Source organism: Notothenia rossii, assembly GCF_949606895.1.
Source record: "Notothenia rossii genome assembly, chromosome: 5".
Classification (NCBI taxonomy): domain Eukaryota; kingdom Metazoa; phylum Chordata; class Actinopteri; order Perciformes; family Nototheniidae; genus Notothenia; species Notothenia rossii.
In genome coordinates this window covers 8,850,839-8,867,112 of record NC_136903.1, presented here as the reverse complement: position 1 = coordinate 8,867,112, position 16,274 = coordinate 8,850,839, and the positions used below count along the sequence as shown (strand labels likewise).

Below are 16,274 nucleotides of genomic sequence, written 5' to 3'. Positions count from 1 at the left end.
GGAATGGCTAAAATGTATGATCTGTTTGGTATTTTGAAAAATAGAAAGTATAAATATGCATTATATAGGTATGGTCCTACACTATATTATTCAAATATAGCATGATAGCAGCTGGTGAAAGTGGAAACTACTGTTGGAGAGTTCAATCTGGAGTACAGTATCATATTTGATCAACTGTTCCCTTTTTTTTTAGTGTCTGTAAAGCAACTAGTAACTATATCAGATACTGGTATTGTAGCAAAAAGTACATTTCCCTCTGAAAATTTAAATACTTTTAAAAAATATTTTTTACAAATCTAAATTATTTTAGTAACTTTCAGTTAATAAAGATGTATTTGTTTTAGTCATGTATTGTATTTATTTGTATCCTATTTATTTTTTATTTTGTAAGTAGGTTAGAATGCTGTCATTAATACAAATGTGTTTTTTAATTTGGTCAGTAATTCAATGTTTTTTGTTTTTGTCAGTAATTAAAATGTCCTCCTCCTTTTTTTCTCAGTAATTAAAATTGTACTTTTATTTCATCAGTAATTAAAATATTGTTTTTTAACTGTCAGTTATTTATTATTGGTCAGTTCATAAAATGTTATAATTACATCAGCAATTAAAATGCTTTGTTTTTATTTTATTAATTATTGAGTGGGCGTGGCTGTGGATCTCTGGCCTCTGATTGGTCGGCACAGTGTTGCCCCAGTGCAGTGTCTGCGAGAAAGGGTCGTGTTCATTTCAGAAGTCATCATGGCGCTCGCTCCGCCAGTCAAAGGTAAATATCTTCTTCTAACCTTACCTTACCTAAGCAGTCATCCTTTCACCCGATTACCGTCAAAGACAGGAATCGATTAAACAACAAATCATCCTTACGATCAAGATGGCTGTCGTTAGCTTTTAGTGATCATTACATAAAGTAAACTGTTGGAGACATTGATGCTAACATTAGCTTGTTTGCTTTACAAATAGAGACGTTAATGTCGCCAACTTCGCTAGCTATAGGTGTCTTTAATGTGCTAAAAACGACACAAATGTAGTATACGTTCTACCTATTTCTGTGTTTAATTGCCTTGCTTTTTCTTATCTTGTCAATACGTACAACCAGAAGCCCGATAAGTGGCTGGTTAGCGAGTGTGCTACACGATAAGAGCTAGCTTTGTAGCTGTCTTTAATGCCGTGTCAGTAACAGATGAAGAGATGTTCTCAGACGTCACCTCTAATAATATAAGCAACACTTCATCTTGTATGTGCAATGGCTGATTTGACTGGCATATTAGTCACAGGGACATTGCAAAGAACAAGAGGATTGCTTTTAAATTCAGAGCACAATGGATGTGTTGAATGTGGGATTATAGGCCATGATTATGATCTTTTCTGATGAGACAAACATCCAAAGAGTCATCTTTAAGGTATGTAAGCTATCCAATACCAGTGGATTACAGCAGGCTAAACTGCTTCTCTCAATGATTTATCTCCACATGATCTCGCTTGTCATATTTCTTAAAGTTATTAAAAAACAACTTTTACATTGGCATTTCTATATACTTATATTAGTGCATGGCTGTTATGTGCTCACCTTTCACTACAGTTCATCTAAAAGGTTTATGTGTGGGACAGCCAGTTCTAACATAAACAGATGTCAGGGTTTGACAGGGGTGGAATATTTATTATGTACATGTATTTTATTCAGTTGTGAAAACCTGCTGACATGTTATCTTGTTTTCAGTAGTTGAACATGTCCTCCATACTTGTTAAATTCATGATTTAAATCACATGTGTCAAACTCAAGGCCCGGGGGCCAAATCAGGCCCTTGGTGGATTTAATTTCGGCCCGCAGGATAATTTCTAATTACTATTAGGTCTGGCCCGCCGGTATATTGCACTCACACCTTCACTCAATCCCGAGGATCTCCTCAGCTCAGAGCCTGAGCCCAAACATTGATGACCTTGCACCCAAGATGAGATGCCAAGTATCTGGCTTGAACTAGCATCACAGAGCAGCACACTGAGTTTAATGGATGTTTCCTTCTGCACTTTTTACTCTCACGACAACAGGGCATGTTTGGTTTTCTCTTTGAGGGAAATTGATTATTTAATGTTGCTTTTATAGGCAATAATGTAAGCTTTGTTAGTTCTAGGTTTAATATGTGCAATAATTTTTGCAATAAACATTGAACCAGTCCGGCCCTCGACTAGTACCCATCTTTTTATTTTGGCCTTCTGTGTATTTGAGTTTGACCCCCCTGATTTAAATCAAGGATAAGATTTTGAGAAGTGGAAAAGTCATTTTCTGTTAGAAGAACATCTTTTATATGAAACTGTATTCCAGTTTTCCACTCTTCTTGCTTTGCATTACAGCTTTTAGATGTTTGCATGCAGTCTGAAAGACTAGCTGACAAAGGCATCACAGTGAGAGAGAGACATTTGTCATGCACTCAAAAAACACCAAATGAGAGTAGTCAGCAAGTTGTTTATCTGGCCAAGAGATGCCAAATGTCATATACATGGTAGAATTCATTTTGCTAGCAAATATTTAGCCGTGGAGCTGAGAACAGAAACACTTATTAAGTCATTATTTGGGTATTAAAAGCTTTGTTTCAAAACTGGTTCAGGCCTGCTTAGTTCAATTGAGCTTAAATACATACTTTGTTTTTTTTGCCTTTTTCTCTGTCAGCAGTGACAATGCTCTTTCTGCAGTTCTACACAGCTAATCATTTTTTTTGTTAAAGAGGAAATATTTCAGATTAAGAAGATATGAAACTAAATATTTGTGTTATTCATAGATTTGTACGACTTTACGAAACCAGTTCTGTGAGATGGCGGCTCACACCTTTTCCGCACGTTTCATATTTGAATGCCCTCATGACAAAGTGCATGGGTGTTGTTAGAGCTACACAGTCTTTTGCATATAGTAATTGTAGTTTGTCATTTAATTTGTTTATTATGATTTTGCTCACATTAGAAGTATATATTTGTGATAATATTCTGTTAAGTTAATAATAATTTGTTTAGTTAATTTCTTTGCTTTATATGTTAGTCTTTATTTGGGTTAATTTATTTAGTGTGATTTTTGGTTTAGACACCTGGGGGTAGTGGTGAGCACAGGTAAGGGTGTATATAGGCAGGAAGTGGCAGACCACCTGTTTTTGCACCTGGGTAATGGGCACATGGTTTTTTACCAGCACGAGAGAGGATTGTTTGTACAAGGAGAAAGAATTGTTTGTGACCGAGAAAACGATAAAACCAGCCTCAACGACAGAACCCATGCCTGGAAATTGGTTGACTTTCTACACTGCGTACATTACCTGCCCAGGGTGCCAGAAGTGATCCGTTTGAAGGTTTTAACTTATTTTGAGTTTAAGTTTAGGACAAACGGCCACTACAGGTGTATTATTGTTTTTGAGGACATTTCTTCTTCAGAGTAGGTACATTAGGATTTGGGAAAACAAACATGCATTGTGTGTCTTTAACCAAAGCAATATAAAGTTATTTTACACAATATTTCACTAATAATTCATTGGGAAAGCTTAGTGTGTGCTTTCATAGCCAGCCACCTGAGAGGTTCAGTTACACAGGATGTCCTGTTGTGTGAGAGCAGAGTTCTGTTGTGCATCGAAAGATGACTGTCCATAGGGGCTCAGCGCTGGCGTAGCTTACTTTTTACACAGCAAGGAAAAAAGTATGAACAATAAACATTTACAGCCTCCTTTGGGGTTAACATAACCACATCTTGCTTTAAAAGCCTAAAAGAAGAAATCACATTTCTCTGCTTTTACGTTTTGCCCCAAAGGCATTCATCCTTTCTAAGAAGCTTAACTATAGTACACTCAAAGTGTGGCTATTCTCAGCTACTTATAACCACTAATACGCTGTGGTATGTAAGTAATGAGTCAATTCTATGGATGAACAAACTGGAAATAAGGCTTTCTTATAACGTATAAAAGTTAGCGCTGAGCTTCAGTCTGCAATGTTCAAAACAACAGATAAAGCCAGAAATCTAGGTGTAGTCATGGACTCTGACCTGAGTTTCAACAGTCACATTAAAACAGTTATTAAATCAGCCTACTATCACCTAAAGAACATATCTAGGATTAAAAGACTAAAGTCACAGCAGGATTTGGAAAAACGTGTCCATGCTTTTATCTTCAGTAGACTGGACTACTGCAATGGTGTCTTCACAGGTATCACTAAAACATCTATTAGAAAGCTGCAGCTGATTCAGAACACCGCTGCTCGAGTCCTTACCAACACTAAGAAAGTGGATCACATCGCTCCAGTTCTGAAGTCTTTACTCTGGCTTCCTGTGTGTCCAAGAATAGATTTCAAAATACTGCTGCTGTTTATAAAGCACTGAATGGTTTAGGCCCAAAATACATTTCTGACCTCCTGCTAAATGATGAACCATCCAGATCTCTCAGGTCTTCAGGGACTGGTCAGCTTTCTGTCCCCAGAGTCAGAACTAAACATGGAGAAGCAGCGTTCAGTTCTTATGCTCCAAATATCTGGAACAAACTCCCAGAAACCTGCAGGTCCGCTGCAACTCTTACTACTTTTAAATCCAGGCTGAAGACTTTTCTTTTTGTCGCTGCTTTTAATTGAACTATTCACATCTTAAACTGCACTGTAACTTTTATCCATGTACTTTTTTTGGTAATGTTTATTTTATGATCTTTTCTTTTTAATGACTGATTTGAAATGCCATTTTCTTAATTGAAAAGTGCTATATAAATAAACTTGCCTTGCCTTTCTGGAAGTATGTCCGAGATACCTTTTAAGCCTCTTCATGGTGTGAAGTACCTTGGTTGAAGAGATCCCCACTGGGTATATTTTGTTAGTTCGGTAATTTGTTTATACCACTCATTTTAAACTCCCACAGATTACACCAAGCCAACCTGCAAGAAGACATGCTAAAGGAAAACAGATTTCAGCAGAATCTGGAAGTGTCCAGACACACTAGCTTGGATTGCTGTTGTACTAATACATATGTTTTCCCCTCTGCAGAGCACCCGTACAGCCATCTTATAGACACACTACAAGATGGCAAGATCCAGTTCTTCAATCTACAGAAATTAAGTGACCCAAGATACGGTGAGTTCGGCCTCTCTGACAAAAAAAAAAGAAGCTAATATTGAAACACGTGTATCTCACATTATCCTGGTAGCATTCCTCGTCTCTTACCCAGATGTGCAAGAATTAGAAGTAGTAGTACAGCATGGTACAGTTTAAATATTTCAGCGTGTTCTATTACAGATTTAGGTTGTTTTTACCACAGGGTTACCCAGGGTTACAGCGTAAACATTTATACATGTGAAAGTAAACAGCACAAGAACATTTTTACATATGCCTTTAAATGTAGGAAATCTCCAGGCTGCATTAACCTGCACTTATATCACACAGTCAACGGTGAATACACACTTTTATCTAACTACACATTGTTTACTGTGCAAAATTAAAGGGCGAATGTATCTTGTTTCTCTGTGTAGACAAGCTGCCTTTGTCCATCCGTGTCTTGCTGGAGGCGGCAGTCCGTAACTGCGATGGCTTCTTCTCTAAAGAGGAAGACGTGCAGAACGTTCTGGACTGGCAGCGGCAGCAGAGCAAAGCCGAGGTGCCGTTCTCTCCAGCGAGGGTCCTCCTCCAGGACTTCACGTGAGTCTCCGAGTCATTAGTTCTTCTGTCATCATGATCTCTGTTTGCGTTCATTGACTTAGACAATGATTCATATTGTCATACTTGAATAATAATAATAATAATCGTAATACGTTTATTTAGTATAGCACCTTTCACAGACAATACAATTTGCTTCACAAGAAAGAACAACAATTTAAATTAAGACCCCAGAAACATGAATAGGACATGAGGCAGAAATGTAACATAAAAAGAAAACACACACCACGTGGAGTCCTGAGAGGAACAAACATAAGAACAGAACACATCTCAAGTAGAAACAAAAGCCAGTGTAAAGATATGGGTCTTTAGTTGTTTTTTAATAGACAGTCTATTCCGATAGATCCCTGAAGGAAATGTGTTTGACTTTATTTTTTATTTTCCTGGTTTTCCTTCACAGTGGTATTCCTGCCATGGTGGACCTGGCAGCCATGAGGGACGCAGTGGCCAAACATGGCATGGACCCCAGCCTGGTGAACCCCAAATGCCCCACAGACCTCATCGTAGACCACTCATTACAGATTGATTATAGCAAATGGTGTGTTTACATTTCCCTTTTTTACAAATTGACAATCTGCTAAAGTTAGTTAGATCAGAGAGGTAAAATAATTGTGAGATAATTAGATCTTTTTTATTATATTCATACAAAGCACAAGTAGAAAGAGTTATTTATCTTGAATGTATTTACTCTAACGACACTGTGATCATTTCTTTAGTATAACATTCTTTTGTTTTTAGCCACAGTGCCATACAGAATGCTCCTAACCCAGGAGCAGGGGACGGTCAGAGTCAGGGACCAGGTCCTTCCCGTCCGGCTCCCTCGTGGCGGGGCTCACAGTGTGGGGCTCAGCGGGGGTCCTGCAGTAAGTCGTCCTGCAGCGACCCTCCCCCCGCCGCAGGGCGAGGGTCCGGGCAACAGATCGAGAACACGCCGCTCCTCTGTCCCTTCCACCTGCAGCCCGTGTCTGAGTGAGTTTGAAATCCTCTACAAACTCTTGCATTTTGAGAATCACATGAAAATCTGCAGGTACACTAATGTGAAGGAGGTGGGGTCTCCAGGAAATTGGGTTCTAGAGGTGTGTGTGTGTGTGTGTGTGTGTGTGTGTGTGTGTGTGTGTGTGTGTGTGTGTGTGTGTGTGTGTGTGTGTGTGTGTGTGTGTGTGTGTGTGTGTGTGTGTGTGTGTGTGTGTGTGTGTGTGTGTGTGTGTGTGTGTGTGTGTGTGTGTGTGTGTGTGTGTGTGTGTGTGTGTGTGTGTGTGTGTGTGTGTGTGTGTGTGTGTGTGTGTGTGTGTGTGTAAGAACACGGAGAACAGACTTTCACAGTTCAGATATTTAATTAGTGTGTGTGTGTGAGAAAAAAGCACCGTCGTCTCATTATCTCACCGTCTTAAATGGAACTGAAAGTAAACATATCACCGGCACGGCAGCACTGATGACGTCATGCGCACGTAACAGCTCAATTCACCGCGAGCATTAAGGAAAGACACCTATAACATCAACAAACAAACGTGTAAACTTGTGGACTTTCTAATGTGAATATCTTTACGGGTAATGTTAAAGGTGGGGGGGTAGGTAATTCACTTCCGAAACACTTGTTATATTCCATGGAATGCTCTTAACATCCCGATAGCAATGAATATATTAAATGCTTTGACAATAAATACATAAAAAGATGTCATCTGTGGAAGCCGTGGCGCTGTAAAAAGCACGACCAATCATCTGAGCCGGCCCGGCTAAAATAACTGGATGGCCTACCTGCCTGTCAGCCTTCCATCTGTGCACAAACTTATCTCGTGCCCTCATTGGTCATGTGCGCGTTGGTGTGTGTTGGAGGAGGGGCTCTGTAAGGAAGTCTGAAGGAAGGGGCAGAGTTTTTCCGGTTGTGTATTTTCAAATTCTAGCGCACTCGAGCTGGTTTCTCCATTCTTACCTACCCTACCTTTTAAGAGCATATTTAATTTGATATCCCGTTAAGCTCTTTTCCCGAATGTAGCATATTACATTAATACATCTGGGAAATGCAGGTGTTATTCAGGTTTTAGGATCAGTCGTTCGACTCAATTGTTTGTTTCCTACTGCAATTTGCAACACACAGCCTCTGTCTGTTTACGCCCAGCATGTAATATGCAAAACCACTATCCAACTGTTTGCATAGCTGGGATAGAGATGCATGTTAAAAAGAGAACCCAAATACTGATAGAATAGAAAATAAAAAATTATGAAACACACGACTATAGGTCAAAAACAGTAAAATTATTTAAACAGCGTTTCCATAGGAGGTACTTCATTTGAGTGTATTACTTTAATCAGAGTGTGCACTGTCTGCTGGCCATGTACACAGCCTAGAAAAAATACTGTCTTTTCGTATTAAGTTAAAAAACGAAAATGTTGTGCACGTAAACCTAGTCACTGATAAATGTAACTATATAGTTTCATCCCTTACAAAGGTCAAATTAGGTCACTGAGTTTCCTTTTCTCTTTTCCGCAGTACTGAAACAACTCTGAAGAATCAAGAGATGGAGCTGATCAGAAACAAGGAGAGGCTTCAGTTCTTCAAGGTAGAAGCAAATACCTATATATGTGTTATTTAACAGACTCAAGAGTGGTATCAATCTTCTGATCAAACTATTTGCAAGAAATGTATTTCCTGTTAGGGAATAATTTGCTTAGGTATTCAACCTTCGACACAGTTCATCATTTTCTCCTCTCACTGTCTCCTTTCCCACGGCATAGGTCTACGGCCTTGGGTATCGCTGCTATCTCTCTTAAGGAGGGGCAGCTTGGGCGCATTGTTGTTGCCAGTCTATGACAGAGCACAAGCCGCCATGAGGTAGTTTACTGTTCAGGGACGAAGGTTCCCTGGCGCACATTCTGTCCTATGGACGAGAGCTCTAGTTAGATTCAGGGTCCATAATTGTTTAGTCTCGCTGATAAAGAATGTTGATTATTACACTCCGAACTACACTGAACAAAAATATAAACGCTTTTGTTTTTGCTCCCATTTTTCACGAGATGAACTCAAAGATCTAAAACATTTTCTACATACACAAAATAACCATTTCTCTCAAATAATGTTCACAAATCTGAAAAAATGTGTGATAGTGAGCACTTCTCCTTTGCCGAGATAATCCATCCCACCTCACAGGTGTGGCATATCAAGATGCTGATTAGACAGCATGATTATTGCACAGGTGTGCCTTAGGCTGGCCACAATAAAAGGCCACTCTGAAACGAGCATTTTTGCTTTATTGGGGGGGTCTGGGGGGGTCCGAAAACCAGTCAGTATCTGGTGTGAGGGTTAGGGTTAGGGTAATGTTGTGAATCGAGTGGCCCATGGTGGTGGTGGGGTTATGGTATGGGCAGGCGTATGGTATGGACGATGAACACAGGCCACTCGATTCACAACATTACCCTAACCCTAACCCTCACACCAGATACTGACTGGTTTTCGGACCCCCCCAGACCAAAAACAAAAGTGTTGCATTTATATTTTTGTTCAGTGTAATTAAAACCTCAAGCTGCAGAAAGAGTTCTCCAGAATTGATTTGGCGACCGCTCTGTCATCTCGTGACACACCACCTGTCTCGTCAATTCTCCGGCCGTAACTCAAAATAAACCGTCAGTGTTTGCCATCAAAGCTCCAGCTCTCCTCGTGCCTCTCTGAGTCCTGTTTCCAATTGCTTCAGAAGTTTCCCCCACATTTCCCAACTTGTAGAACTGCACTTTAATGTTGTCTGGAAAGAGAGGGTGGTGGACTATCATAATGTGTCGTTTACACTTTTTATAACAGAGCTTACTAGTTTATATGTTGTTAAAGTCAAACTAAAAAATAAAAATGAAGTAAATGGAAATATTCAGTAGTTTTTGATGAAAACTTTAAAATAACTTGTTATCCCTCTGCTTTAGAGAACAGAACAAAATTAGTGAGACACAAAGTTAAATGCGTCCCCCCTGTTTCTCTTCTTCAGTGGTGTTCGAAAGCGTTTAAGAACGTGAACGTGGTTCCTCCGGACGTGGGTGCGGTCCACCAGGTGAACCTGGAGTATCTGTGCAGAGTGGTGCAGGTCAGCGACGGCTTCATCTTCCCCGACAGCGTGGTGGGGACCGACTCCCACACCACCATGATCAACGGCCTGGGCATCCTGGGCTGGGGTAAAACTCTCAGCTTGAAAGTATTTGTGATTTTGTTGACTTATCAGGCATGTAGATTAATACCTAGTTCTCAAGGTTTCAAGGCTTTTATTGCCATGTGTGCGTAGCTACAGTGTAGTCATGACAATGAAAATCTTAGGTCACAGGCTCCTCCAACAGTGCAACACAATACAACATATAATAGTGCAAGTAAATAAAATAGAATATAATAGAAACAGTTCAGAATATTCTATATGCAGTAATCTGAATATTGATATATATGAGTTTCAAACAGATGAATGTTATGGATGTTTCAAAAGTCCAGGTGTTTAACAGTCGTTTGTCCCCCAGGTGTTGGGGGCATCGAGTCGGAGGCCGTGATGCTCGGCCAGCCGGTGTCTCTGACCCTGCCCGAGGTGGTGGGCTGTAAGCTGGTGGGCTCCATCAACCCTCTGACCACCTCCATAGACGTCGTGCTCGGCATCACTAAGGTACTTGTTGCGGCTGTAGTAATCCAATAAATGTGCTGCGAGGACGAAACAAGAGAAAAACATTGTCTGACGTGCAAGAAAACTGTCTTTCCACTGGTATGCGTTTGACCTTTTATTTGCAAACGAAACAAGCAAACATACAATTATTTCTAGTCCATATCCAGTATATGATTGTGTATGCGGTCAACAAAAATAGTCCTTCCCCAGCTCAATCCCCCTCCATCTATGACAAAGTGTGCAGGTAAAAGCAACCGGATATAACCGCAAACGTCACCACACACAAATCCAATAGACACGCCACCTCTCGTGACTCAAAAGATGTGACGTTACAAACACAGGAAATACTTTACGTGTGGCTCCGACAGTAATGATCTGCTTTGTGTGTTATCAGCATCACATCTTTTCCCTTTCTAGCTCCGAGCTAGAGCTTTTCTGGTTCAGCCCCGGTTTCCCTTTTCTGCTCCCGCTTTGTTCACACCACCCAGAGCCCGACTGGTGCTGCCGCTGCTGCGTCATGGCGTCACCGTTTACATCGCTGATTTGCTCCCCAACGGTGTTACGGCGCTCATAACAACAAAAACAACAACGGGGGACTGCGTCGGGTCGATGATCGGGTTGCTTTTAAAGCAAAGCCAGATTAAATTAAATACCGACTACTCCAACCTTATACTTTTCAACCTGTGCAGCCCATGTATGGATTCCATCCAATAGCTGCTATAATACAAAACAAAACGTCTGCCTCTCTCCACAATGATCAATAACAGCACACGGATGGTCAAAGGAAGATACAAATAAACAGAATCACACGAAGCCTGGTTAGTGTTGCCTGACTTTATAAAGTGTGTTTCTTTTTTATAAGTGTGTGGTTGCCTTCTAGTCACTTTGCTCAGCACTCCTGCTTGTAGGCAGGCATGACGAGACTCTTCAGTCGACCCATGTTCAGGGGAGGTGGGTTAAGTTTCCTGCACGCCTCGACGTAAGCGACGCCACCTCTTAGCTCCGAAGCTCTTGCCTCTAGGCCGACCATTTTTTGGAGCTGGAATTGAACCGGATTCCGGAGCTAAGAGTAGGCGCCGCCGCGGTGTGAACAGGAAAAACCGGTACTTTTCAGGCTCCAGCTCCGAGCTGAAAACGCGTTGGTGTGAAAGCGGCATAAGGTAGCACTGCTCGCCTTCGTGTGTTATCAGGATTGTGTGTCTTCAAGGGCTGTTACAAATAGTTTGAAGCTAGATTTATAACCTTGACATTCAAATTGTAGTTCATAATTTCTGTGCTGCGCAGAGATATTCTTTTTACATTTTTAGTTGCACATTTGTTTCATTGTGTCTTAACCTGGTTGCAGAAGCATTCAGTTGATCTAGATACAATTGAATGAATCGACACGCCTCGTCACACAAGTTCCCATTTCTTGAGTTTGAGTCTGAGTCATCAATACGAGACTTGACAAGGACAGATTTATTGCTCCAAGAATCAAATGTATCATCTCAAAATGAGGAACAGATATCTGCTTTGTGTGATAGATGACAGATCAGAAATGTAGATTTCCTGTTTTTGTCTCTGATTTTAAATGTGGTTTTCCCTCTTCAGTTTCGGATTGACAAAACATGATTTTTAAAGTCATCACTTTGGACTTTGAGAAACTGTGTTGTACATTTTCACACACGTAAATCTGACTTGCAAAAAAGGGTTATATGACACTATTTGCAGGAAAAACTCTTTACTTCGGCCCTTCCTTCAGTACTCATGTGAGTTGTGCATTGATTTCTTTCAGCACTTGCGGCAGGCTGGGATCTCCGGAAAGTTTGTAGAGTTTTTCGGAGCGGGGGTCTCCCAGCTGTCGGCACCGGACCGGACCACCATCGCCAACATGTGCCCCGAGTACAACGCCACCGTCAGCTTCTTCCCCATCGACCAGGTCACACTGAAGCACTTTAGAAACACAAGTGAGTAGTTCTGCTTAGTGAGAGGTGTCACAGCATTTTGCGAGGGTTTAGAACTAACGTGATTTCATTTTCCTCCAGATTTTACCCAGGAGAAACTTGAATTAATGGAGTCTTACCTGAAGGCTGTAAAACTTTTCCGGAGCTATGAAGACGCCTCAGAAGACCCCGAGTACTCAGAGGTAATGTGTCATCTGAGTGGCAACTGAAAAAATTATCTTAATGTTTAAAAATAATATTGGAATATGAAGTTCAGTTTTTTATTTCAAATTTGAAGTTGCTATATTAGGAAGAGAGTGGCTCATCAACCTGTATGTGATTTCCTTTGAGACTATTTTATTTTTGTAGTTTTTAATCATCGTTATCATGTTTGGAGCCTCAATGTTGTAGCCCTGTTTCCAAAGTTTAAAGGTCCCATGTCATGGCCATTTCCACTGATCATAATTCCATTGTTCAGGTCTACTAGAATAGATTTATATTGTGCAATTTTCCAAACTCACATTGGTTTCAGTGTGCGAAAAAGTACACGTCCCACCGTCCGGGACGTGTTATTTACAATATCGGACAAGTAGATATTTCAATTGACTTGTCCGGCGGACAAGTGACGTTTTTCGCCCTGATTTATTGATAAATTCAGTTTACAGAAGGCAGAACTCATTCGCAAATTGTCAGTGTCCGCCATTGTTTGTTTAGAAATGTTAGTTTCGGTTCTGCTTGTCGATTCCTAAGGGAATGCATCTCGCCGCTTTCTGTACAGTTAGGGCGGGGCGGGGCAGCGCTGGAAGTGTAGCACAGTGGCAGGGTTGGGAAGCAAAACTCTGTTCCGAGTAGGAACAAATAACAATTGTCCGGTACCGGGATTAATAAGAGTTGTGGGGACAGGAGGCGAGGCCGAGCCCCGCGGACCACAGCTCTCTCTCTCTCTATTCTCCGGATCAGCTGTTCGCTGCATGGTGCAGCTCAGCGTCTCTCTCTCTTTCTACACACAGCGGATCCGCTGCCCGTTTAACAGCCTCATCTTTTTCAAACTTTCTTATGTTCTTTCTCTAATACGTAATGAAGGTTATTAAGCGTTTTAGCTCCTGTGTTGTTAATATTGACCGCCATTTCCTTTATGAAGTGAAGCAGCCTCCCTGTGTCCTCGCGCTGTCCTCACATCCCCGGACCCCCAGACTCGGAGGAGCACAGGGATGTCAGTATTGTTTATGAAGCAGGGTATAGAAAGTACATTATTGAAATGAAAATACTATTTATTTACTTTTACAAACGGTGAGCAGCTGGGCAGCTGCAGCATGTAATACACATGCGTAAGGACATGTGTAAGCGTGCAAGCGTCTTTGAGTTGTAGAAAAGCGCTAGGCCTTATTATTAGACTACTAATAAGTAGCCTAATAATTAATTATTACTTATTATTATAAGCTATTATTATTAGCCTATTATCATTATATTTAAGGCCTAGCGCTTTTCTACATAGGCGGGTATCAGGCAGGTTGCAGTGTAACATCAGAGGAGACTGGGCCAATTGTACATTCTCAAACTGCACCACTTAGAACTAACTAAATAATGAAGAGATTATTTTTATATAATTGTATTCAATAACCATAAGAAATTAAACAGTATGAAGTGATTTGTAAATAGGAATACAGATTTGACTTAATGTTTTCATAAATATATTTTTCTCCCACTTTATCATGGGACTTATTTTTACCCTCTCAAAGAACCGAAAATAACCAGAATCGAAAAGCAGAACCGGAATCGTTCGAATCCAAACGATACCCAACCCTATGTGTGAAAATGTAAAATACGATGGCGAAGAAGAAGATTCCAGTGGCCCCAATTTTTGTCCATTCTGGACAAGTGAAAAATGTATTCGGACAAGTAAATTGCCAAACTCACTTGTCCATGGACAAGTACTCTCTAAAAACTTTTTCTCACACTGGGTTTTCTCAACCAGCATCTCTGTAAACTACGTGTATTCACTGAATTTCACTCTCTGCCTTTAACGGCTCGTTGTAGCTCCAGTAGCTCCAGCCCCCACCCTCCCTGTGAGCACAGTGTGCTCTGATTGGTCGGGAGGTTGTGAATCGCGCTGAGCTCCGTGGAGGTGTGGTTTCCTTGTTTAGCGACACACTGTGTGTGTGTGTGTGTGTGTGTGTGTGTGTGTGTGTGTGTGTGTGTGTGTGTGTGTGTGTGTGTGTGTGTGTGTGTGTGTGTGTGTGTGTGTGTGTGTGTGTGTGTGTGTGTGTGTGTGTGTGTGTGTGTGTGTGTGTGTGTGTGTGTGTGTGTGTGTGTGTGTGTGTGTGTGTGTGTGTGTGTGTGTGTGTGTGTGTGTGTGTGTGTGTGTGTGTGTGTGTGTGTGTGTGTGTGTGTGTGTGTGTGTGTGTGTGTGTGTGTGTGTGTGTGTGAGAGTCAGTCAGTCAGTCAGTCAGTCAGTCAGTCAGTCAGTCAGTCAGTCAGTCAGTCAGTCAGTCAGTCAGTCAGTCAGTCAGTCAGTCAGTCAGTCAGTCAGTCAGTCAGTCAGTCAGTCAGTCAGTCAGAATCAGCGGGGGCTTAACGTAACGGCTCCAGGGATTGGTCCATTTCGTTCCGGGTTGACATCATGCCGTACCCGGAAGAATCAAATGGACAGTGACGTATCTCCAACGAGGCGTTTTGGGGAGGTCTTTTCTGTGTTAGAGTTTTACTCGCTACAGGGTGTACTTTGAGGGTTTGTGACCCTGCAGACCGTTTACATCCAGAAAAAGCTTCATAACACACAAGGGGACGGGTAATAACCGGAAAAGCATGACATGTCTCCTTTAAAACAAAAAAAGGTTCAACATAAACAGATCTTGTATTGCGCAAATATACGTCACACCAACTTAACGATTACCTTTCCTGGCCAAAGAGCTGAAACAATAGAAATAGAAACTATTTTCCAGGCTAAAATGTAACATTAGGTTATTTTTATCACCTGAAAAGCGAAAGAAAAGTCATTTGTTTCACGTTGTTTACAAATATACTTCCAGTATTTCCTCCAGATAAGGTCTCATGGTGGTCCACTGAAAGGGAAGGCAGTTTGTCTCTCTAGAACGTGATATGAAACCACTCCTCTCTCTGCAGGTGATTGAGATCAACCTGAGCGCCATCTTGCCCTGTGTGAGCGGACCCAAGAGGTCTCAGGACAGAGTGGCCGTCAGCAGCATGAAGGAGGACTTCCAGAGCTGTCTGGATGAAAAGGTAACAGACACACTTCTGTTCTCATGCAGACATTAGCTCACAATCTTCAATCTTTTTGTCAAGATAAGATAAGAAGTACTTTATTGATCCCAAGCTGGGACATGTTTGTGTTGCAGCAGCATAAAAACACAAGGCAGTGTACAATACAATGAACTAGAACTATAAACATTTAAAAATGTCAACATCTCAATAGCAATACAAAGGTAATCAAAAAAAAAGTTGAAAATATACATGTTGAATTACAAATCTACAGTGACAAAATATAAAGCAGGATATTATATATACATAAGTATGAGGGTAAGAAAATAAATAAGATCAGATCGGACTTTATTCATCCCGAAGGAAATTGTTGTGCCAGAGTTACAAAGAGACAATAAACACAGCAGCACAATAATAATAAAACTCAATAACTACAGGAAACATAGATGGTCACATACTTAATGTACATATTAACAGTATTTGGTATTTAGTAGGGCCGGGACTCGATTAAAAAAATTAATCTAATTAATTAGAGGCTTTGTAATTAATTAATTGAAATTAATCGCATTTTTAATCACATATAAATATTTGACCTGAGAACAGTGAGAAGCAATTTTTTTCACATGGATTTTAGTATACCATTGAATAATGACTGAATACATAAGCTTAAGCAACAAAACATTGTTTATTTTTTTCAAGGTGGTACTTAACAAAGACCAACATGCAACCCTTTTTGCATAATTTGCAAACAACCGTGCTCTTATTGACGCTTCCATCCGTCCGTTTTTTAAAACAAAATGTCCCATCCACGGGGCCAACCAAAGCGGTCTCATCAGCTTCTTCGTTCACGTTTGACTAT

The 16,274-nt window shown here is 40.8% G+C and overlaps 1 protein-coding gene across 1 annotated transcript; it reads left to right on the top strand.

Moving 5' to 3' along the window:
* The first annotated feature begins 645 nt into the window (after window positions 1–645).
* Window positions 646–15,487, top strand: ireb2 (iron-responsive element binding protein 2). Its single transcript, XM_079681664.1, has 11 exons — window positions 646–763; window positions 4,990–5,076; window positions 5,472–5,637; window positions 6,056–6,193; window positions 6,394–6,624; window positions 8,144–8,213; window positions 9,624–9,807; window positions 10,138–10,277; window positions 12,049–12,220; window positions 12,299–12,399; window positions 15,320–15,487. The coding sequence occupies exons 1-11, from the start codon at window positions 739–741 to the stop codon at window positions 15,470–15,472; spliced, it is 1,467 nt and encodes a 488-aa protein (XP_079537790.1). The 5' UTR covers window positions 646–738; the 3' UTR covers window positions 15,473–15,487.
* Window positions 15,488–16,274: the final 787 nt, after the last annotated feature.

Bases quoted from the DNA above. Each gene is read 5' to 3' on its own strand.
- ireb2 (XM_079681664.1), top strand. From the start codon at position 739: ATGGCGCTCGCTCCGCCAGTCAAAG. The intron at 5,077-5,471 runs GTGAGTTCGGCC...TTCTCTGTGTAG, and splicing joins ATTAAGTGACCCAAGATACG to ACAAGCTGCCTTTGTCCATC. The intron at 5,638-6,055 runs GTGAGTCTCCGA...TTTCCTTCACAG, and splicing joins GTCCTCCTCCAGGACTTCAC to TGGTATTCCTGCCATGGTGG.